The following is a 24,648-nucleotide window of genomic DNA, read 5'->3' on the forward strand; positions in this document are numbered from 1 at the left end:
TCTTCTGACGGTGTTTGGCTCAGAGGAACAGGCCACACACACGCAGGAATACCGCGGTACGGCTCGCCTCCTTCTCCGCCAGAGAACAGCTAACACTCATTTAGTTCTCATCTCCTCTCTCTCTCTCTCTCAGTGAGTTGATGTGCTCATTTGTTAGTGTTTAGTTATGTAAATGTCCGCTGATGACGGAGCTGTTGTTGTGGTTCTCTCTCAGTGAGTGGCTCGGTTTAGAGCTCCTGGGATCCGTATAGGGCGGAAACAAAAGCTTTTTCACTGCCTGAAAGAAGGAGGTGAAGTGTGGCGAATAAATGAATCTTCCCGTTCATGAGAGATCACTCAATCCACACTGCATGGAGAGTTTTTGTGCAAAGAATCTCATCATTTTATGTGGTTTAATCACATCAGGTCTTGAATGTTTTTTCTGTGATTTTAATGTATTCATAGCAACTTTTAATTTAGTGTCTAAAATCCGACTATTGCAACTGCACTTCAGCTACAAATATTTTGATGAAGATGTAGAAATTAAACGCATTAAAATGGGCCATATTTTATTTTTATCATTCATTTTTTAATATGGCATTATTGTTGATGTGTATTGTTTATTATTATTATGATTATTATTTAAGTCCACTAATAATAGTAATCATGTTTTTTTGGTTTTTGGGGGTTTTTTTTGCACCAAAACAGTCCAAATTAATTTTTTTATGACATTTTAATTATTTATATTCTCTCTTAATGTGTTTAGGTCGAGGTTTGGTCAGAATCATTAGTTAAACGCAGGGCTATACAATCTGACAGCTTTTTTTATCCTAAAAGAAAAAATCTGTGTAATTCAGTGCTTAACTAAATGGATATAAACACGATAAAAGGTATTGCACTATATATACAAAATCAAGCATTGAATATATATATAGCTTACTTTAATAAATATTCACATTTCCTTCCAGTAATAAATGGTCATACAGATGAAAAAGTACAGACCAATCAGAATGCAGTATGTAAATGTGGGAGAAAGGACCAACTGGAGTTGAGTATGCAAATATTATGAGGATGTCATTATCACTGTGTTCAAACTGTGAAGTTACAAAAACTGAAACGAGTCTGTATGTTAAATATTTCAGGGCAAAATATTAATTAATAAGTTTAATTAATATTTCAAAAGATCCCAGATTCCTCATGACGTGAGTCAGTGTTTGTTAAGATGAGAGATTGTGATGTTCTGCTGGGCTCCGGTCCAGTGTTCAGTCCAATCACACACACACACACACGTTCTTTCAGATGATTTACACATGCGTATAAACACTCGGTATGACTTTATCTCAGTGCAATGAATTAGTTCTGACCCAACAGGACCACACAATGAGCTGCGCGACACTGAGCAGCGCACGGATCCGTTCACTGAACCTCCTTCATCAGATCCAGCGGCTCAAACACTGCAGGATCTTCATCAGAAACGCCACTCTTCTTCATCCGTTTTGCTCTTTTAATCATCTGTGTTCAGTTTCAACACCAGATCTGAAGTTTTTCTCACTAAATGTTTGAAAAAAATGTTTCTTTACAATAAATAACACTTGATTTGATATTTTGTATCTAGTGAGTGACATTCGAACACTGTTTATTGATATTTTTTGTCAATTTTCATAATAATTAATATTGTGGGTCTTTGGCAGATGATTAAATCATTCAAACACTGATTATCGTAAATACTGAAGTGTTTGGAGCTTGCTGAAGAAATAGTTTTACCTGTTAACTCTGAACTTAAATGGTTAAAGAAAGTGTAAAGTTAACTATAGAGCAAAAGTACTGAACTAAATATTTTATTTCATGCAAAACATATTTTACAAAATAATTTGGCCTCGAAAAGTTTTAGAAAATCTAAATTTTCCAAATTTGAAGTTGGCATCACAAAAAATGAGTCGCTAAAAGGATTTAAAGTAGCGTTAAAGCTTTCGAATGATACCTCATTTAGGATGATTTTTAAAATATGTGATGGGGGGAAAAGGCAATGAAAAGGGACACTTGAATTGTGTCTTGGTCATGTGACCTGTTTTTGTTGATGTAGATGTGTAGGGAGCGTTTCAGGCCTAAGAATGGATTCAACCTGATAGACCGTAACCCGATCCCTTGTGTGACGTGTGTGTGTGTGTGACATGTGTGATGATGATCTGTGTGTTCTCGCCGTTATCACACTATCTTCTTGACCATCTGAAGGTCTCCTGTGTTTCCAGTCACTGCTCTGATTGTTGATAGTATGTTTACAGCGCCTGTAAAAGTTCACTAGAAGTTTAAAAATTAGATTTTAATGTGACAGTGATTTGATGATGATGATGATGATGATGATGATGATGTTTGTTAGGAAACCTTGCTTTCTGAGAAATTGATCAAAATAAGGGAGTTCATACATAAAATATCTGTCAATGGAGTCAGAACAAATAAACAATTCAAAGGGAAAACAAAATTATATTTCTGACCCCACTCTGAAAGATATTCTTGTTTGTTTTAATCATAAGCAAGAATTAATATCTGAAGTAATTTTGCCTCCATAAATGTATCTTAATTTAAGAACGTTTAGATATTTGTGCTGGAAAACAAACTTTTTTTTGGCAGTGCAGGTATAACACTTGAGTGGTTTCCATTGTGTTGCTATGCAGTTGGAGTTATGGGTGGTTGTCAGGGTGTTGCTATGCAGTTTCTAGAGTGTAATGGGTGGTTGCAATTGTGTTGCTATGCAGTTGGTGTTATGGGTGGTTGTCATGGTGTTGCTATGCAGTTTCTTGGGTGTTATGGGTGGTTGTCAGGGTGTTGCTATGCAGTTTCTAGGGAGTTATGGGTGGTTGTCAGGGTGTTGCTATGCAGTTTCTAGGGAGTTATGGGTGGTTGCCAGGGTGTTGCTATGCAGTTTATTGGATGTTATGGGTGGTTGTCACTGCCAGGGTGTTGTTATGCAATGTCTAGGGTGTTGTGGGTGGTTGCCAGGGTGTTGTCATGAAGTTTCTAGGGTGTTGTGGGTGGTTGCCAGGGTGTTGTTATGCCTTTTCTAGAGTTCTGTGGGTGGTTATCAGGGTGTTGCTACGCAGTCTCTAGGATTTTATGGGGTTGCCAGGGTGTTGTTATGCAGTTTCTAGGGTGTTATGGGTGGTTGTCAAGATGATTTGTTTGGTTTGATCATTATGAGCACTAGTACTAGTTATGACTGACTTAAACAGCACTGAAAATCTCAGCATAGACACACACACACACACACACACACACACATCTATAGGGCCACACATTATCATTATTGTTATTTTATCTATTTTATACATAATTATTGTGGTCGCAGTAACTGGTGGTAATTATGAAGCTTTAGAGATGCTATTCTGGGCCGGATTGGTCATAGAGGAAGTGTGTGTATGTGTGTGTGTGTGTGTGTGTGTGTGCGCGCAGGTGAAGCCAAAGACGAAGAGCAGATTGTTTTCTAGCAGATGTGACCTTGCAGCTGTAATGAAAGACAGTGAATGGATGAGCGTGGAGGCTTCAGACGCTCTCGTCATAGTAGCACACGTGTGTGTGTGTGTGTGTGTGTGTGTGTGTGTGTGTTTAGCAGCTGGATGCCAGCTGTGAGTCTGTCAGTGAAGCTGTTTTGCTCCATTCTTCCCTTCAGACAAGCTGACTGTGAGTATAATGTGTAAATGATGAAATGAGTGTGTAGAAGGAGAGCAGAGCAGATGGAGGTGTGAGGTTTGGTGGAAACCACAGGTATGGATGGCACAGGACGCCACTCGACAGAGAAACGGAGAGAGTTTGGGTGCAGACGCTGGAAAAAAGAAGACGCCCTTTTCACTGAAGTTTCCTTTAAACAGTTTACGGTTGCCATGACGACAGCTAAACTATTTAATTCCAAAAGAATCTTTCTTGCAACATTAGTATCAAGAATCTGGCATTCCATCTAAATTAATAGAGAAAAAAAAACGTCATTCATGGAAACATTTTAACGTTTTTTTTAAATGTTACTACTTGATTCAGAACGTTCAGAGAACATTCAAAAGCAACGTTGATGTTTGAAAAATGGTAGTTACGTTAACGTTTCGTTTTTTACTTTTATAAAATAAACTGGTTGTTTTGAACGATCAGAGAACATTCAGAATTTTTCAGCGGGATAATGTTGCAAAATTCATCAATTATGAAACCATTTTAATTTCAGATATAAGCAGCTCCACAAAAGACAAAAGTGTCATTATTCAGATCAGTTCAATAACTGTCATTGATGCATCAGTTGTTTATTCAGCTGCTCTATCTGCATCACACACACACTCTTGGGCGATTACTTTTGTATTTGAATGAAGCAGTGCTGGAGTTAGCCGGCTGTAGGGTGAGTAAACGGGTTATTGTGGTGTTTGGTCGAGGGAATAACTGACTGGAGAATCCAGCGAGGGGCGTTCGAGTTGTTTGAGTTATGAAAACAAAGACAGAGTTGGAAAACAAAGTTTACCATTGAAGAAAAACAGTGATATTGAGAGAGGCGGAGAGGGAAAAAAACGAGGCGTAATCTCGCTGTGGTTGGTCCAATCCCAAGCCCGGCCCATTTCTCTCCTTTCGGGCCACGTCAGGAACGGCTGGCTACATTAGAGCTGCCATTATCCTCTCCAAGTCATAACAGCCAGAACACCCACCTCGACAGAGAGGAGGAGGAGGAGGAGAGAGGGGGTTGGGAGGAGAGACGGAGCCAGAAAACAAGCCAAGAGAGAAAGTTGTTGCAGATGAGGGCGTACGGGACAAGTTTTACCCCGTTTTACAGGCCTTCTGTCTGTCTGCTGAAACACACCAACACTTTTACACTCAACCTAAAGTTCGAGAAAGTTTGAACGTCTCTTCTGCTCACCGAGACTACATTTATTTGATCAAAAATACAGTAAAAATGTTGAAATATTTTTACTATTTAAATCAGCTGTTTTCTATGTGAATATATAGTAAAGTGTAATTTATTCCTGAATTTTCAGCATCATTTCTCCAGTCTTCAGTGTCACATGATCCTTCAGAAATCATTCTGATATGATGATTTGCTGCTCAAGAAACATTTATGATTATTATCAGTGTTGAAATTGTGATACATTTTATTTTTCAGGATTCTTTGATGAATATTAAGTTCAAAAGAACAGCTTTTTGAATCATTTGCAACATTATAAATGTCTTTTAAATGTATTTAATGATGAATAAAAGTATTAATTTCTTAGAAACTTAATTTTTTACACCTACTGATCCCAAATTTTTGCAATAGTAGCTCAATCTGAGCTTTCATTTTTATCCTAAATAGCAACAAGTGATAAATGAGGTTTTGAGTTTTGTTTTGTGTAGCCCCGCCCACAGTAGAATCCCATTGGTCCAGAATCCCTCTCCAAATATTTTATCACATCTTCTTACTTTCAGTGTGCTGATGCAAAATCAAATAAAATTACGTATAAAATTAAAATCATAGACATACAAATAATAATTTAAAATAATTTATTAATATTAAATATTATTAATATTATATTAAAATATGTTAATATTATCCATTAATACTTTTAAAAGTATTTAAATAATTGATATATAATAATTATTAAAAGCATCTTCCTGCAGGACGTCTGTGTCTCTGACTGACGGACACACACACAGTGACATGTAGTTTCTGCCCCCCGTCATGTCTGTGCTTCCGCCTGTGAGTTCTGACAGGTGTGTGTCCATGTGTGCTGCAGCACGAGTGTGTGTGTGTGTGTGTGTGTGTGTGTGAGACCTCCCTCATGGTATTTATTGGGCCGGGCAGCTGTGGCTTCATACGAGATCTCTATTTAGCGTCTGAAACTCATTAGTGCACATTACCAGATATACACCTACACACACACACACACACACACACACACACACACACACACACACACACACACTACGTGGGGACATTCCATAGGCGTAATGGTTTATATACTGTACAAACTGTATTTTCTCTCCCCCTACACTACCCCTAAACCTTCCCATCACAGGAAACTGTGCACACTTTTACTTTCTCACAAAAACTCATTCTGTGTGATTTATAAGCCTTTTGAAAAGTGGAGACATGGGTAATGTCCTCATAAGTCATGCTCTACTTGTAATACCTAATAACACACACACACACACACACACACACACACACACACACACATAGGTCTCTAGGAATATGTTTGTACAGTAATGGACTGTATTCATATGGTCATATCATGTTATTTTAATATATTTCTAGTTACTTCAAAGAATATAGTGGTTTTACCACGGTACATGATGGAAACACACTATTATCATGTTTAATGTCCATAAACTGTGATGACATCATGGCGCTGCTGTGTGTTTTTGCAGTAAGTGCTTGTGTCAGGATTATTATACTTAACTACAACTACATTATAAAATTCAAACTAGGTCTAATGCTGTGATGTGTGTTCCTGCAGAGGATTGTGGGTGTAGCGGGTGTGTCCGTCTCAATGCCAGTGGATATGCAGCCGCACCAGGGGCTGTACCACTACGACAACACCGCCAACCAGCCGAGCAGAGGGTACAGCACGCACACACGCTCCCTATAGAGGGTACATCACGCACACACGCTCCCTATAGAGGGTACATCACTCACACACGCTCCCTATAGAGGGTATATCACTCACACACACTCCCTATAGAGGGTACATCACTCACACACGCTCCCTATAGAGGGTACATCACTCACACACGCTCCCTATAGAGGGTATATCACTCACACACGCTCCCTATAGAGGGTACATCACTCACACACGCTCCCTATAGAGGGTACATCACTCACACACACTCCCTATAGAGGGTACATCACTCACACACGCTCCCTATAGAGGGTACATCACTCACACACGCTCCCTATAGAGGGTATATCACTCACACACACTCCCTATAGAGGGTACATCACTCACACACACTCCCTATAGAGGGTACATCACTCACACACACTCCCTATAGAGGGTACATCACTCACACACACTCCCTATAGAGGGTACATCACTCACACACACTCCCTATAGAGGGTACATCACTCACACACACTCCCTATAGAGGGTACATCACTCACACACACTCCCTATAGAGGGTACATCACTCACACACACTCCCTATAGAGGGTACATCACTCACACACACTCCCTATAGAGGGTACATCACTCACACACACTCCCTATAGAGGGTACATCACTCACACACACTCCCTATAGAGGGTACATCACTCACACACACTCCCTATAGAGGGTATATCGCTCACACACGCTCCCTATAGAGGGTACATCACTCACACACACTCCCTATAGAGGGTACATCACTCACACACACTCCCTATAGAGGGTACATCACTCACACACACTCCCTATAGAGGGTACATCACTCACACACGCTCCCTATAGAGGGTATATCGCTCACACACACTCCCTATAGAGGGTACATCACTCACACACACTCCCTATAGAGGGTACATCACTCACACACGCTCCCTATAGAGGGTATATCGCTCACACACGCTCCCTATAGAGGGTACATCACTCACACACACTCCCTATAGAGGGTACATCACTCACACACACTCCCTATAGAGGGTACATCACTCACACACACTCCCTATAGAGGGTACATCACTCACACACGCTCCCTATAGAGGGTATATCGCTCACACACGCTCCCTATAGAGGGTACATCACTCACACACGCTCCCTATAGAGGGTACATCACTCACACACACTCCCTATAGAGGGTACATCACTCACACACACTCCCTATAGAGGGTACATCACTCACACACGCTCCCTATAGAGGGTACATCACTCACACACACTCCCTATAGAGGGTACATCACTCACACACGCTCCCTATAGAGGGTACATCACTCACACACACTCCCTATAGAGGGTACATCACTCACACACACTCCCTATAGAGGGTACATCACTCACACACACTCCCTATAGAGGGTACATCACTCACACACACTCCCTATAGAGGGTACATCACTCACACACACTCCCTATAGAGGGTACATCACTCACACACACTCCTTATATAGGGTACATCACTCACACACGCTCCCTATAGAGGGTACATCACTCACACACACTCCCTATAGAGGGTACATCACTCACACACACTCCCTATAGAGGGTACATCACTCACACACACTCCCTATAGAGGGTACATCACTCACACACACTCCCTATAGAGGGTACATCACTCACACACACTCCCTATAGAGGGTACATCACTCACACACACTCCCTATAGAGGGTACATCACTCACACACACTCCCTATAGAGGGTACATCACTCACACACACTCCCTATAGAGGGTACATCACTCACACACACTCCCTATAGAGGGTACATCACTCACACACACTCCCTATAGAGGGTACATCACTCACACACACTCCCTATAGAGGGTACATCACTCACACACACTCCCTATAGAGGGTACATCACTCACACACACTCCCTATAGAGGGTACATCACTCACACACACTCCCTATAGAGGGTACATCACTCACACACGCTCCCTATAGAGGGTACATCACTCACACACGCTCCCTATAGAGGGTACATCACTCACACACGCTCCCTATAGAGGGTACATCACTCACACACGCTCCCTATATAGGGTACATCACTCACACACACTCCCTATAGAGGGTACATCACTCACACACACTCCCTATATAGGGTACATCACTCACACACACTCCCTATATAGGGTACATCACTGACACACACTCCCTATAGAGGGTACATCACTCACACACGCTCCCTATATAGGGTACATCACTCACACACGCTCCCTATATAGGGTACATCACTCAGTTAGTAAACTTGAAGTTATTTTGATTTACCAATGAAGAAAAATGATATTTAAAACTTTGTTAGGAACTATAGTTTAACATTTGCAATTTTCTTTTAAAGAAATATATTGTTAGAATAATTTATAGCTGGTAGTTTTCTCAATCTATTCGTTACTGTCAAGTTAATTTTGGCTGTTTTCATTTGAAGCTGACTGTCTCTGATCATGAATATTAATGATATGCATGATCTCATTGGTCTCTGGCTCCTCCTCTCACTAAGGCTCCTCCTCCTGCTGAATGCCACCCATGTTGAGCTGCCGTCAACCACTCGCTCTCTCTCTCTCCCAGCTGCTTATTACTGGTCAGAGAGCAGAAACTCTCCGCATGACTGACCAAACCAGACTCAGGTTACTTCAGAGAGAGAGAGAGACAGACGATGAGAGTTCAATTTTAGAATAACAACTTTATCCGGTCGTGCCAAACAAAAACAGGCAGATTTGAATGAAATAGTTCTTACAAAAAATGTGTTTTAGAAAGTTTTTCAAAGGAAAGAAACTCTCTAAATCACTCAAAAATGTTTTTCTTCTTGTCCAGCACAAACATCCCTAAAACATCATAAATTCAAACGGTTTTCAGAGAATTTTTGCTTTGGTTTTCACACTTAAAAAACAAGTGAAAAAAAATCTAATTTTCAATATAGATACTCTAAAAAATAATAATAAATATTTTAGTAAATAATCTAATAAATTTTCTAAGTCTAAATATTAATATTTACCTCTCAGTAACAGCTTTTCCTATCAGATAAATGCATCTTTGTTTAGGAATGTTTAGATTTTATTACCGGAAAACAAGACAAAGACGCTCATTAAGAATATGATGAGAGCGAGAGAAGGAATTTGCACAAGAGAGAACAACAGATCCACAGCAGTGTGACGAGAGAGAGAGAGAGAAAGGGCTCATGGGGGACAGAAAGGCAGCGGTTCAGGGGGAGAGAGAGAGAGAGAGAGAGACGTGCTGGATTAGTGTGAGGAGATTAAACCGCTCCGGAATACACACAATGTTCAGAGGGAATTAGTGAGACCACCGTCACTGAACACACATCACACAACATCAGGGAAGAGAGGCAGAAGATGAGCAAAAGAGAGGAAGAGGGAACAAAACTGTCATCAATATGAGAAGATATTGAAATAGAGGAATGCTGGGGATTCCCACTGACGTTCTTAGTCTTTCATTGGTTTAAGTTTGAAGAGAAGCAGAAGGAAGTGGCGCCTCATGGTGGCCATACGGAGGAGTCACAATAAACCCGGACTCATGCTCTCCACTTCAGTACTAAGTCAGTCATCTCTAGTACTAGAGCTCGTAATGCTGTGATCAAATATATACCAGTATAATAAAGATCAAATACATATCAATTAAAGTTTATATATATATGTATGTATATGTAATAAGTGTGTATATATGTGTGTGTGTTTGTAGACTGGCTCCGTCAGTAAGATCCCCCTACAGCGAGGTGTCGTCTGTGTGTGTGGCGTGCCCTAGTGGTCAGCCACCGGATAGCAGAGAGATGTACAACCCCTCCATGACCCCTGGAGCCTGTATGGACCCCTACATGCGGCCGCCACATGCACCCCCACCGCACGGCATGATGGGACATCGTGGGATGCCGCCGCCCGAGAGTGAGTGCTGTTATCATAAATCACTCATTTATCAGAAGCCACACATTAATTGAGCTGGGCGGTCATTAGTAAGACAGTGTAATAATATATCAGATTATTGGACGTGGTCTAATCTCAAAATTTAGGATTAAATTTGGTGCACTTCTGAAACCGGCCAGCTGGTGGCGCTTCAGAGTGCTCAGCTGAGATGCTTTGGTTACTTGTATCTCATTTTGTAGAATATTACTGAATATAAAAATGCAGTAACCAGGAATATTAATTTCTCCATTATTGTACAGTCTTTGTAGAAGTAGGATGATTGGTCAGTGTAGTATTTGTCCCGCCCCTCCTCCACTGTGATTGGACGGCTGGGTAAAAAGTGACAGTCATGAGCGCTGCGTTTTATCCACAGTTGAACAGTTTTCAACTCTCAGCTACAATTTTTTTTAAAATAATTTAATAATACGTTCCCTCGATTTGTTAAATCATGCACATGATTTATAAATTGAGGGAACAAATTAATTAATCTTGTGCGCAATTTAGTAAATCGAGGGAACGAAATAGTAAATCTTTCGTGCAATTTAGCAAATTGAGGGAACGAAATAGTAAATCTTTCGTGCAATTTAGTAAATCGAGGGAACAAAATAGTAAATCTTTCGTGCAATTTAGTAAATCGAGGGAACGAAATAGTAAATCTTTCGTGCAAATTGAGGGAACGAAATAGTAAATCTTTCGTGCAATTTAGCAAATTGAGGGAACAAAATAGTAAATCTTTTGTGCAATTTAGTAAATCGAGGGAACGAAATAGTAAATCTTTCGTGCAATTTAGTAAATCGAGGGAACAAAACAGTAAATCTTTTGTGCAATTTAGTAAATCGAGGGAACGAAATAGTAAATCTTTCGTGCAATTTAGTAAATTGAGGGAACAAAATGGTAAATCTTGCGTGTGATTTAGCAAATCGAGGGAACAAAATGGAAAATCGTGGATGCGATTTAGCAAATCGAGGGAACGAAATAGTAAATCGTGGATGCGATTTAGCAGATCGAGGGAACGAAATAGTAAATCGTGGATGCGATTTAGCAAATCAAGGGAACGAAATAGTAAATCTTGCATGCAATTTAGTAAATCGAGGGAACGAAATAGTAAATCATGCGCGCGATTTAGTAAATCGAGGGAACAAAATGGTAAATCTTGCGTGCGATTTAGCAAATCGAGGGAACGAAATAGTAAATTGTGGATGCGATTTAGCAAATCGAGGGAACGAAATAGTAAATCGTGGATGCGATTTAGCAAATCGAGGGAACAAAATAGTAAATCGTGTGTACGATTTAGCAAATCAAGGGAACGAAATAGTAAATCTTGCATGCAATTTAGTAAATCGAGGGAACAAAATGGTAAATCTTGCGTGCGATTTAGCAAATCAAGGGAACAAAATGGTAAATCTTGCATGCGATTTAGCAAATCGAGGGAACGAAATAGTAAATCGTGTGTACGATTTAGCATATCAAGGGAACGAAATAGTAAATCGTGTGTACGATTTAGCATATCAAGGGAACGAAATAGTAAATCTTTCGTGCAATTTAGTATATCGAGGGAACGAAATAGTAAATCGTGGATGCGATTTAGCAAATCGAGGGAACGAAATAGTAAATCGTGGATGCGATTTAGCAAATCGAGGGAACGAAATAGTAAATCGTGGATGCGATTTAGCAAATCGAGGGAACAAAATAGTAAATCGTGTGTACGATTTAGCAAATCAAGGGAACGAAATAGTAAATCTTGCATGCAATTTAGTAAATCGAGGGAACGAAATAGTAAATCTTGCATGCAATTTAGTAAATCGAGGGAACGAAATAGTAAATCATGCGCGCGATTTAGCAAATTGAGGGAACGAAATAGTAAATCTTGCGTGCGATTTAGCAAATCGAGGGAATGAAATAGTAAATCTTTCGTGCAATTTAGTAAATCGAGGGAACGAAATAGTAAATCATGCGCGCGATTTAGCAAATTGAGGGAACGAAATAGTAAATCTTGCGTGCGATTTAGCAAATTGAGGGAATGAAATAGTAAATCTTTCGTGCAATTTAGTAAATCGAGGGAACGAAATAGTAAATCATGCGCGCGATTTAGTAAATCGAGGGAACAAAATGGTAAATCTTGCGTGCGATTTAGCAAATCGAGGGAACGAAATAGTAAATTGTGGATGCGATTTAGCAAATCGAGGGAACGAAATAGTAAATCGTGGATGCGATTTAGCAAATCGAGGGAACAAAATAGTAAATCGTGTGTACGATTTAGCAAATCAAGGGAACGAAATAGTAAATCTTGCATGCAATTTAGTAAATCGAGGGAACAAAATGGTAAATCTTGCGTGCGATTTAGCAAATCAAGGGAACAAAATGGTAAATCTTGCGTGCGATTTAGCAAATCGAGGGAACGAAATAGTAAATCGTGTGTACGATTTAGCATATCAAGGGAACGAAATAGTAAATCGTGTGTACGATTTAGCATATCAAGGGAACGAAATAGTAAATCTTTCGTGCAATTTAGTATATCGAGGGAACGAAATAGTAAATCGTGGATGCGATTTAGCAAATCGAGGGAACGAAATAGTAAATCGTGGATGCGATTTAGCAAATCGAGGGAACGAAATAGTAAATCGTGGATGCGATTTAGCAAATCGAGGGAACAAAATAGTAAATCGTGTGTACGATTTAGCAAATCAAGGGAACGAAATAGTAAATCTTGCATGCAATTTAGTAAATCGAGGGAACGAAATAGTAAATCTTGCATGCAATTTAGTAAATCGAGGGAACGAAATAGTAAATCATGCGCGCGATTTAGCAAATTGAGGGAACGAAATAGTAAATCTTGCGTGCGATTTAGCAAATTGAGGGAATGAAATAGTAAATCTTTCGTGCAATTTAGTAAATCGAGGGAACGAAATAGTAAATCATGCGCGCGATTTAGCAAATTGAGGGAATGAAATAGTAAATCTTTCGTGCAATTTAGTAAATCGAGGGAACGAAATAGTAAATCTTGCGTGCAATTTAGCAAATTGAGGGAACGAAATAGTAAATCTTGCGTGCGATTTAGCAAATTGAGGGAACGAAATAGTAAATCTTGCGTGCGATTTAGCAAATTGAGGGAATGAAATAGTAAATCTTTCGTGCAATTTAGCAAATTGAGGGAATGAAATAGTAAATCTTTCGTGCAATTTAGCAAATTGAGGGAACGAAATAGTAAATCTTGCGTGCGATTTAGCAAATTGAGGGAATGAAATAGTAAATCTTTCGTGCAATTTAGTAAATCGAGGGAACGAAATAGTAAATCGTGTGTACGATTTAGCATATCAAGGGAACGAAATAGTAAATCTTGCGTGCGATTTAGCAAATTGAGGGAATGAAATAGTAAATCTTTCGTGCAATTTAGTAAATCGAGGGAACGAAATAGTAAATCATGCGCGCGATTTAGCAAATTGAGGGAATGAAATAGTAAATCTTTCGTGCAATTTAGTAAATCGAGGGAACGAAATAGTAAATCTTGCGTGCAATTTAGCAAATTGAGGGAACGAAATAGTAAATCTTGCGTGCGATTTAGCAAATTGAGGGAACGAAATAGTAAATCTTGCGTGCGATTTAGCAAATTGAGGGAATGAAATAGTAAATCTTTCGTGCAATTTAGCAAATTGAGGGAATGAAATAGTAAATCTTTCGTGCAATTTAGCAAATTGAGGGAACGAAATAGTAAATCTTGCGTGCGATTTAGCAAATTGAGGGAATGAAATAGTAAATCTTTCGTGCAATTTAGTAAATCGAGGGAACGAAATAGTAAATCGTGTGTACGATTTAGCATATCAAGGGAACGAAATAGTAAATCGTGTGTACGATTTAGCATATCAAGGGAACGAAATAGTAAATCTTTCGTGCAATTTAGTATATCGAGGGAACGAAATAGTAAATCGTGGATGCGATTTAGCAAATCAAGGGAACGAAATAGTAAATCTTTCGTGCAATTTAGTATATCGAGGGAACGAAATAGTAAATCGTGGATGCGATTTAGCAAATCAAGGGAACGAAATAGTAAATCTTGCGTGTGATTTGGCAAAAGGAACAAATTAGTAAATCATGTGCATGATTTACTTTTTTTACTGCATGTACACATGAGCATGTAGGCTCTGTACGAACAGTTTCATAAATCAGAAAATTTACGAACGAACGATTTAAAACAAAAATTCTTGCTGCTTATGTTTTATGAATGAGGCCCATGATCTTTATTGTTGTTTTAGGTGTCAGTGGCGCCCCCTACTGTAACCAGAGCATGATGTCATCTCATCACAATCTGTCTCATCATCACCAGCCAGGATCTGAACACATGGGATCAGGAGACGGTGAGTCGGACCAACCCAAAAATATTTATAGTTACTATTTTGATAATTTAACAACACATTCTCACGATTCTCTAATGTGTCCGACAGCATCTTGTTTCTCAACCCCTCGCTCCATGCTGAAGTTGAGTAAGAAGCGTGCGCTGTCCATCTCGCCCCTGTCCGACGCCAGCGTGGACCTGCAGACCGTCATACGCACCTCGCCCAACTCGCTGGTGGCCTTTGTCAACTCTCGCTGTGGGCAGAATGCTGCCAGCTCATACGGGCATCTGTCTGTGGGCACCATGAGGTGAAGATCTGCGTTACAGCGCCTCTGCAATCCAATGCAATACCATTAACTGAAATTTTCAGGAACCTTGGCTTCATTTACAACCTGATCCATTTCCACGTGTTCCTTATGATTTCAGTCCTTCTTTGGGATTCTCCAGCTCCATGAACTACCCGTCCAGACCTCAGGGGAACATGTACAGCTCTCCATCATGCCACGGGCCTCCACCTCGCCTGCCACCGCACAACCCCAGACTTCACGGCCCTCCGAAACACACACATGTGAGAGCCGTCCCGTCCGTCACTGTCAGTGTCGTGTGCTCTGTGTGTCAGTGCATTAATCATGTTTGTTTATCTTAATGATAGCTAATAAAAGCACAACTCTTGATTGTTAGTTCAGGTTTTTTAAATCATATAAACAGACACAAGTTTTGATTTTATATTATTAAATGTTGAAATTTAATATTAACTAATGCTTTAGAATGATTCTCCACTAAGTAATGTCCCATATTGTAACATGTTACCATTTTTATTAATATTTTAAATTAGCTTTTATTTTTTTACTTTTATATTTAGTTACTTTTTTTAGTAATTTTGTCATTTTTATAACGTTTAGTTTTTTTCATATTACTATTTAGGTTTAATTTATTCTTATTTCAGTTGTAGTTTTTATTTATTTATATTGCTCATTTTTAGTTTATGCATTAACTAATGTTAACGAGACCTAATTGAAAATTGTTACCATATTTCGAATTAGCTTTTAATTTTATAGTTTAATTTTATGAGTATTCATAATTTTTATTAGTTTTTTTTTTATACTACTATTTAGGTTTAATTTTTAGGTTTAAATTTCTTATTTGAGTTTTAGTTTTTATTTATAAACAAAAATCATAAAATGTTGCCCTGGCAATGAACTGAATGAGTTTTATTAAATACGAAATTAACATGAATATTAACAAATGGATCCTTATTTTAAAGTGTTATCATTTTTTATATTTAGCTTTTATTTGTATTTATTTTAGTTTTAATACTTTTAGTACCTCAAATTGAACTTAAGTTTTTTTATCTAATATTTATATTTTATTTTTGCTTTATTTCAGTTGTTAAATCACATTACCTTTATTTCTAGAGCACTCTATGCAGTACAGGTTGTTTTAAAGTCAGTTCATGAAAATGTCTCAGTGTTAGTTGAGGATAATAACCCTGCTGTATGTCCTCAGCTGAAGACAGAACCGGTTCTGGGAAGCGTGATGGACAGCATTAACATCAAGAGCCTGGAGGAGCATTCGGAGGGGGACGTGGCGAGTCCGTCCTCCACTGGAACCCAGGTAATGTTTGGAATAATCGGAAAATACTTTACGTCATGTTCACATCCTCCAGAAGTTAGGCTGTATATACTCGTGAATGTTTATGTGATTCCGACATGAGGCTCACTGTTAGGCTCATGCGCTGTGTTTCGCAGGATCCTCTCCTGGGTCTATTAGAAGGTAGAGATGATCTGGATAAAGAGGAGAAACCTGAACCAGAGGCCATCTACGAGACCAACTGCCACTGGGAAAGCTGCAGCAAAGAGTTCGACACTCAGGAGCAACTCGTGCATGTAAGAAAGATTTAAGAGTTATTTACTCACCTGTCGTTCCAGTTACTACTTTGTTTCACATTTTGTTTCACATTTTGTCTTTGTCTGACAAGCTCCAAAAAGGAAGAAAAGCCATGAAAGCACCATAACAGCAGTCCACATGACTTGTATGCTATATGGCAAGTCAGTAATGAAGATTTGTGTGATAAACAGAAAGAAAATCAATTTCCCCTTCCTCTGAAGCTCTGAAATCTCGTTCCGTTCAGATTGAAAAATCACACAGGCAGTGTTGTTATTCTACTTACTATAACTGGAGAAAAATAATAAAGCTAAATTGAAATATATTAAAAATAGTAACACTTTACAATAAGGTTTAACATTAACTACATTAGTTCACATGAATGTTAATGTTAATGTTTCTGTTCGATCATAAACAACATCTGCAAAGTTACGACGCTCAAAGTTCAATGCAAAGAAAGATATTTTCTTTTACAGAAATCGCATTGAATCAACTCCACAGCAACTACATCAATTTATCCACTAACCATTCAGAAACGTCCAGTTTCATTCTAAAAGTTGTAACTTCTTCCTGAGTCTCTCCATCAGTGTCGACTCCGGTTTGAACAATGTAAGGCTGAACACTTTCCTCATTTTGGCTGCGTGAGATTCTCCAGCTTTGTTGTTGTTGAGCTGTTAAAGCTCCGCCCTGTTCTGGAACAGCAGCTCATTTGCATTTAAAGGGACACACGCAAAAACGACGTGCCCAAATAGGGGCAAGCTATAATTAACAAAGATTACTAAATATTGTAACAAATGAATTGCTCAATGTTAACTAATGGGATTTTATTGTAAAGTGTTAAATAAAATCACATAAAAATACAAATAAATTTTAATTCTGCTATAATAGTATATAAATAACACGTGCACCAGGTGTTCCGTCAAGCATCCCTTTTCTTGTGTCATGATTTCTCTTTCTCTTGCACAGCACATCAATAACGAGCACATCCACGGGGAGAAGAAGGAGTTCGTGTGTCACTGGAAGGATTGCTCTCGAGAGCAGAGGCCCTTCAAGGCGCAGTACATGCTGGTGGTCCACATGCGCAGACACACCGGCGAGAAACCTCACAAGTGCACTGTGAGTTACATCTCTGTTCGATGGCTTCTGTTTGAACTCTCTTGAAAACAACTGAATATAAATGTTTATGTTCGTGTGCATCAGTTCGAAGGCTGTAATAAAGCGTACTCGCGTCTGGAGAACCTGAAGACTCATCTGCGCTCGCACACTGGCGAGAAACCGTACGTGTGTGAACACGAGGGCTGCAACAAGGCTTTCTCCAACGCATCAGACAGAGCCAAGCACCAGAACAGAACACACTCCAATGAGGTACGTCATGGTTACGAATATACGTCATGGTTATCTGCTGGTTGTGTGTTGCATTTTTTCTTTTGTAATGAACATGCAGTTCAAATTATTGCAATTATTTTGTTGTAAGACAAAAACTGACCAAAAAACTGTACAAACACTGATCTCAATTTATTATTGCAATTAATTTATATAAAAATCCTTATTGCAATCGATTAAAAATTAATGCAATTTTTTGTAAGACATAAACTCACTGAAACTAAAAAATGTACAATGATTGCAATTTATTATTGCACCAATGTGTTATTAAAAAATGTAAGTTATTTTAACAAACATTTTTTACACGTTTATCTGCTGGTTAATTTGCTTTTTTGTATTTTATAATGTATATGCACTTCGATACAACTTTTGAGGTTCATCTATAAATCTTTTAATTGGTTGCATCAGTTTCAAACAGCATTTATTTTTCATTTCAAAGTATTTGTGTAACACTTTTCATGATATAAATACAGCAGCATAAAAATGCCTCAATACATTTAATAGTCTAAGCTGACATTCTTTCTTAAATTCATGCCAAGCTGGAGGAGAAATACTAAAATCAATTAATCAGTAGTTCACAAATGTGTTTTCTTTCCAAACTTTTGTTTACATGCCAACCATGCTCTGCTCTCTCTGGCCTTCAGAAACCGTACGTTTGTAAGATTCCCGGCTGTACAAAGCGCTACACAGACCCGAGCTCTCTGAGGAAGCATGTGAAGACGGTACACGGACCTGAGGCTCACATCACTAAAAAGCACCGCGGAGACACCGGCCCACGTCCTCCAGGTCTGACCCCTGCAGGTCAAAGCTCTGAACTTCTGATAGAAAAAGAGGAGAGAAGCAGAGAGGACTGCAAATTACTCGCTCCGGAAACCACACTGGTAAGACAAGAACATTGACTTACCATTTTTAACTTTAGCACAATGCTCATTGTAATGGATAGTCAAGTGAATCATTTCTCTCTCATTCCTTTAGAAATCTCAGCCAAGCCCTGGTGGCCAGTCGTCCTGTAGTAGCGAACGTTCTCCACTGGGGAGCGCCAACAACAACGACAGCGGTGTGGAGATGAACCTTAATGCAGCGGGCAGTCTCGAGGACCTGACCACACAAGAGGAGAACGGGAACACTGGTGTGGCCGAGTCCAGTGGTGGCGTGGGGTCGGGGGGAATGTGCATGTCCGTACAGGCCTTGAAGAGGTTGGAGAACCTGAAGATTGACAAACTGAAGCAAATTCGCCGACCGACGCCACCTGGGCGGAGTGGAGGAAACAAACTACCGGCTCTCTCAGGTGAAAGACAAAGCAAATCAAGCATGTTTGATTTTTGATTGCAGTCAGTGTTAATCTGATGAAAAATGGCATTTTGTTTTCCTCAGCCATAACGAAAATGTGCATAATGATGATGCTAGCAGGTTGATTAACTCATCCAAATGCATGCTATACATACAAAAGTAATCAGATGATGCACAACATAAACAATATTACAACCTGCACACAATGACACAATTACGTGCTAGCCAGAAAGTGTAAAATGTTATTTTTTTCATCAACTAAAATTAATGCAAAAATGAAAACTGACTAAAATGAATGAATATGACTCGACAGGATATTTAAAAAAAGACTAAATGACTAAAACAAATATGACTAAATAAAAACTGCAGAAATTAATGCTCATCGCAATTTATTATTGCAATTAATTTATAAAAAAAAAATGTTGTTGAATGATAAAAACTAACCACAAAAATGTACAAACACTGCAAATTATTATTGCATTAAAAACTTTTATTGTGCTAGGTCATCAGAACTTTACATTTACAATTACAATTTACATTTATGCATTTGACATTTTATGCATTTAAGGTTGTCATGTTATAGTAATCAAACCCATGACCTTAGCGTTGCTAGCCTCGTTCTTTTCCAGAAATTCTGCCATTGAGTAATTCTCATACTAACTCTGCTTTATTCTCTGCTCCTTTCAACAGCAGGAGAGATGATGGGCATGTGTGCGCCCTCACCCTTGCTCTCCAACCGGCGGGTAATGGAGCTTTCTGCCCCTGATCTGGGAGGAGTCAGCGGAATGGGAATGTCCTGCCCACCGAACGATCGGCGCGGCAGCGGCACCAGCAGCCTCAGCTCTGCCTACACAGTGAGCCGCCGTTCCTCCATGGTCTCGCCCTACCTGTCAAGTCGCCGCTCCAGTGAAGTGTCCCAGGTGGGTCACTGCCAGTCTGTGATGGGGACTGATGTGCCCGGTGATCCACTGTCTCCTCAGAACAGCCAAAGAAGCGGATCGTGCCAGAACACTGGCGGATTGCCAGGTCTTCCGAGTCTCACTCCTGCGCAGCAGTATAGTCTGAAGGCTAAATATGCAGCGGCAACAGGTGGCCCACCGCCCACCCCACTACCCAACATGGACCAACCTGGCACCCCTGGCAGACATGTGGGATTCTTGAGGGAATGCCATGGCCAGCCTCTTCCTCCATTTCTGCAGCAAGGTGGCATGAGGAGGCACAGTGCTAATGCCGAATACGGCACGGGAGTGATCTATCCGCATCAGGCACCCGGCAACAACACGAGACGTGCCAGCGATCCAGTGCGTTCAGGGGCTGACCCGCAGGGTTTACCCAAAGTGCAACGCTTTAATAGCCTGAGCAACGTGTCCCTCATGAGTCGCCGCAACGCGCTGCAGCAGTGTGGGTCTGACACCGCTCTCAGCAGGCACATGTACTCACCTCGTCCACCGAGCATCACTGAAAATGTCATGATGGAGGCCATGGCCATGGAACCTCACGGGAACACTGAAGGCAGAGAGCAGGGCAACTTGATCCAGGGTGGAGACAGAGCTTACATGGGCTACCAGCAAACTCAGCACCACCCTCACAATGCCAGTCAACTGTCTCCTGGACAAGAAGGCTTGGGCTGCATGGATCAAGTCTACCAGTCTCAAATGCAAGGTCCCTACCAGGGCCAGAGTGAGGAGATCTGTGCAACCGGGGTGATGGGTCAGGCTGACATTGCAAACAATCTTCTACAGCAAGCTGAGTATGGCATGAGCACCTGTCAACTCAGCCCATCCGGTCCACACTATCCTAGTCAAGGCGAAGGATCAGGGCCCTGGGGACAGACCAACCAGCTCCACAGCCCTCAGACCGGCATGCAGTATCAGGGTGCAGGCATGCAAGGACAGCATTACCTTCAACAGGGCGTATACGACCCTGCATCTGACCCTGGCCATCAAAGAGTTACTGTAAAACCTGAACAGTTCCATCCATCCATGGGAGGATCCAGTTCCTGCCAGAACACCAAACCTCTACACCAGCATCGGCATAATACGAATATGCCGGGATATCCACCACAAAGCCAAGGGCTCATGGGAAGGTCCTCCAATGCCAGCTGTGACTTCCATCATGGCCAGATGGGAACACAAGCCGGACTTCCGCAGCAAAGCCAGGCGGGATCGTTCCCGAGCAGCGGAGGAATAAATCTTGCGTTGGCAGAGAGCCGCAGGTCGCAGACACCAATGCATCAAATGAAAGAGATGATGGTGAGGAACTACGTGCAGTCACAGCAGGCTCTCCTATGGGAACAGCAGCAGGAGCAGAGGGTAGTCGATGGTCTCTCCGGGAAGCCTGATGGCATAGACATGGGAGGACCAACGGCGATGCTGCAGCACAGCCCACAGCATCAACAAGCTAACCAGAACCTTTACCCCGGTAACACTTATCAAGGCTTCCCGAATCAGAACTTGATGAGCCCACCACAAAACCGAGTTCCCAGTTCTGTCAAGGAGCATACAGCCGGGATGCAGGGCTCCTGCTACGGGCCGGACATGGTGCCACGACCACCTCAGGGACGGAAGCCTCTGAGTCGCCAGAACAGCCTCTCCCAGCAGGCAGGTGGGGCTTACCTGGGCAGCCCACCTCACCTCAGCCCGGTCCACTCCACCGCCAGTCCCAGAAGAGGAGTGCGGCTCCCACCAGTTCAACAGCAGCAGCAGCAGCATTCAGAAAACTTCACAAATAACAACAATCCCATGTATTACACAGGCCAGATACACATGCACCATGACGTAGAGAAGACTCAGGATGGTCCATGTCTGGCCCAGCAACACCTTACAGGGATAGACCCTAGTACCAAACCCACATCGATGGCCTACTCGGACCCTGCACCCATGTCCAATGCCTTAGAAAACCTGGACTTGGAGAACGCTCAGATTGACTTTGCTTCCATCATCGATGACCCAGAGCCTTCATCTTACAGTCCAATAAACCCACCACTGGGACACCACCAGTGCTCCTCTCAGACCTCCTCCCGTCTCACCACACCCCAAACCTCCATCACCCTTCCAAGTGGCCTCTCTAATATGGCAATCGGCGACATGACCTCAATGTTGACGTCCCTAGCCGGGGAGAACAAGTACTTGAACACGTTATCTTAAAGTGTTTCTACATATAATTGGGCCAAAGTGAGCACCTGGACTCAGAAACTATTGCCCTCACAACACTAAAGGTTCCTCTGAACGTCCCTCTTCTCGTTTGCACGCCACGTACTGATGGTTCTGCTGGTGTCCTACATGGGATCTCGCAGATTTTGCGTAAGAGTTTTGTGTGTGAAATATGTTGCTAAACATTACCAGAGGCCTAATGACTATTATTACTCAAGGGGCATTCCAGTCACTACTGTGAGACTGTTAAGATGGAAGTCTTTGTTAAAAATGTAAATATGAGCTTTGGATTATAATTGGTGGGAAGATAGAATCAAAGAAAATTTACTTTTTGATACATATCTGGACTTGGACTGGCAAAAAAGCCACATGAACACCACATAAGAAGACTGAAATACAAAGTGAGTGAATGTGTAAAGGAAGATGCTAGTAGGCACATTCTCTAAAAGTATTGGTAAAGACAGGACTCAAGTGCCTTTGACCATTGTGGCCTCTTATCTTTGATTCCTCACAGGTACAACAAGTTGGAGAAAACAAGAATACATGGATGGATAGATAAACACAGTATGAAGCCCAAAGTATACTTCAGCTTGACACAAACACCTAGCGTATGAGTACAGTCCAATGCATAGCCTTTCAAAGTATACTCCATTTGACAGTGAGCATGAACACAGGCAGTCGGAATTTACATTTCGTCCGCGCTATTTCTTTCCAGAAGTTTTGAGCAATAAAAAACGTCTTTGTACTCTTTTAAACAAGAGTTCTGTGTATCTCTGAACTTCCTCACACAAGCGGGAGTTTATTGTTTTTCCGTCTTTTGGAGTTTGTTGTGCCGTCCATTTCTTTTTCGACCATGAAAAGGCCAGGTCAGTGCCACCTTGTGGACCAACTAATTAGTGCAAAAAAATTCAAGGCACATGTGCGAGCTATGCATGCAGACTACATGTGGTTAGAAAAAAGGGGCTATGATGATGAAATTTGCGTTATATGCACTGTGCACATGAAAAAAGTATACTTTGGGCTTAAGAGAAAGGGTTTTCTCATTAAAACTCATTGCTTACTATCATAATGGCAGATTACAGAACAGTATTTTAAAGCCTTGTCAATTATCGCTCTAGGTCTAGACAAGTGGCTTTGAATCATAATATTCATTCAAAGTTGTAGTGTTTGTTTTCTGATTGTTTGACTAGTCTGCTTTCAGACAGATACGTTAAAGGGTAACGGCACTGAGTTGTGTTTTTTTTTCGTAATGTTTCTCTTAGTCTGCGCTGCACCACATAACCCAAGCTAGCATGCATATGCATTGCACTGACAACAGCACTGAGCTGAGGAGAAGTGATGAATTTTTATTAAAGTTTCCACATAGTATGAAAGTTACAGTGCAGGTACTTGATGTTTGTCAAGCTTTTGGTTTAAAGTCCTCTGTTATTTCAACACTTTGTCTACATTGTGCCTAACTCATTTTAAGTATCTTTTTATCATTTAAGTGTTATCGAGGGGTGCGGTACGGACACAACCCTTTAAAAATCCCAGTGTTTCCACTTTCTGTGGGCATACCAAAGACGACTGGCACTGAGACGAGGCCACACTTGATACTTGCAAGAAACACCATCATGTGCTTCCATATTGCTGTGATAAAGAATGTTTCCTCTTTTTTTAAAAGAAAAAAAAAAAACATTTTGTGGTTTTTGCTTTTCTGTGTGTTTTTATATCTGTCACAGTTCACTCAAACCTTTTTGCTGGCAAAAGTTCATAAAGTAGGAACAGATTTATGATATTAGCATTTATCTCATCTATTTACAAGGAAACTAAGTGATATTTTTGCGTACCATTTTCTACATTTTTGTACAAAGGTACTATATTATACCAGTTTATAAATAAACAGAGCCTGTGATGGAAGAAGATGATGTGTTGTACTATAATGTTTCTTTATTCTTATCCACATACCATTCTGGAAAACACTGAAAATATTGGACAACCACATGACACACTTGAGTGCCTTTTAAATGCTTCAGGATTAGTTCACTTCAGATTTAAAATTTCCTGATAATTTACTCACCCTCATGTGAGATGTTTATGTCTTTCTTTC

General features: G+C 40.6%; 1 protein-coding gene across 2 annotated transcripts in view; it reads left to right on the forward strand.

The window, feature by feature from the left end:
• The window catches only part of gli1 (GLI family zinc finger 1), a 55,979-nt gene extending 31,531 nt beyond the window's left edge, over positions 1–24,448 (forward strand). The window contains exons 2-13 of one of the 2 annotated variants that reach the window (XM_067373051.1): positions 6,438–6,541; positions 10,303–10,502; positions 14,771–14,872; positions 14,960–15,158; positions 15,277–15,418; positions 16,357–16,464; positions 16,599–16,736; positions 17,701–17,850; positions 17,935–18,099; positions 18,762–18,998; positions 19,093–19,405; positions 20,098–24,448. In XM_067373051.1, the coding sequence (XP_067229152.1) occupies positions 6,471–6,541; positions 10,303–10,502; positions 14,771–14,872; positions 14,960–15,158; positions 15,277–15,418; positions 16,357–16,464; positions 16,599–16,736; positions 17,701–17,850; positions 17,935–18,099; positions 18,762–18,998; positions 19,093–19,405; positions 20,098–22,553 (4,281 nt within the window). In that variant the 5' untranslated portion in view covers positions 6,438–6,470 and the 3' untranslated portion in view covers positions 22,554–24,448. The remainder of the gene's footprint in view (positions 1–6,437; positions 6,542–10,302; positions 10,503–14,770; positions 14,873–14,959; positions 15,159–15,276; positions 15,419–16,356; positions 16,465–16,598; positions 16,737–17,700; positions 17,851–17,934; positions 18,100–18,761; positions 18,999–19,092; positions 19,406–20,097) is intronic. The other variant, XM_067373052.1, reaches the window with a different exon arrangement.
• The last annotated feature ends 200 nt before the right edge of the window (positions 24,449–24,648 follow it).

The sequence above is a fragment of the Chanodichthys erythropterus genome, chromosome 21, assembly GCF_024489055.1.
Source record: "Chanodichthys erythropterus isolate Z2021 chromosome 21, ASM2448905v1, whole genome shotgun sequence".
NCBI classification, from domain to species: domain Eukaryota; kingdom Metazoa; phylum Chordata; class Actinopteri; order Cypriniformes; family Xenocyprididae; genus Chanodichthys; species Chanodichthys erythropterus.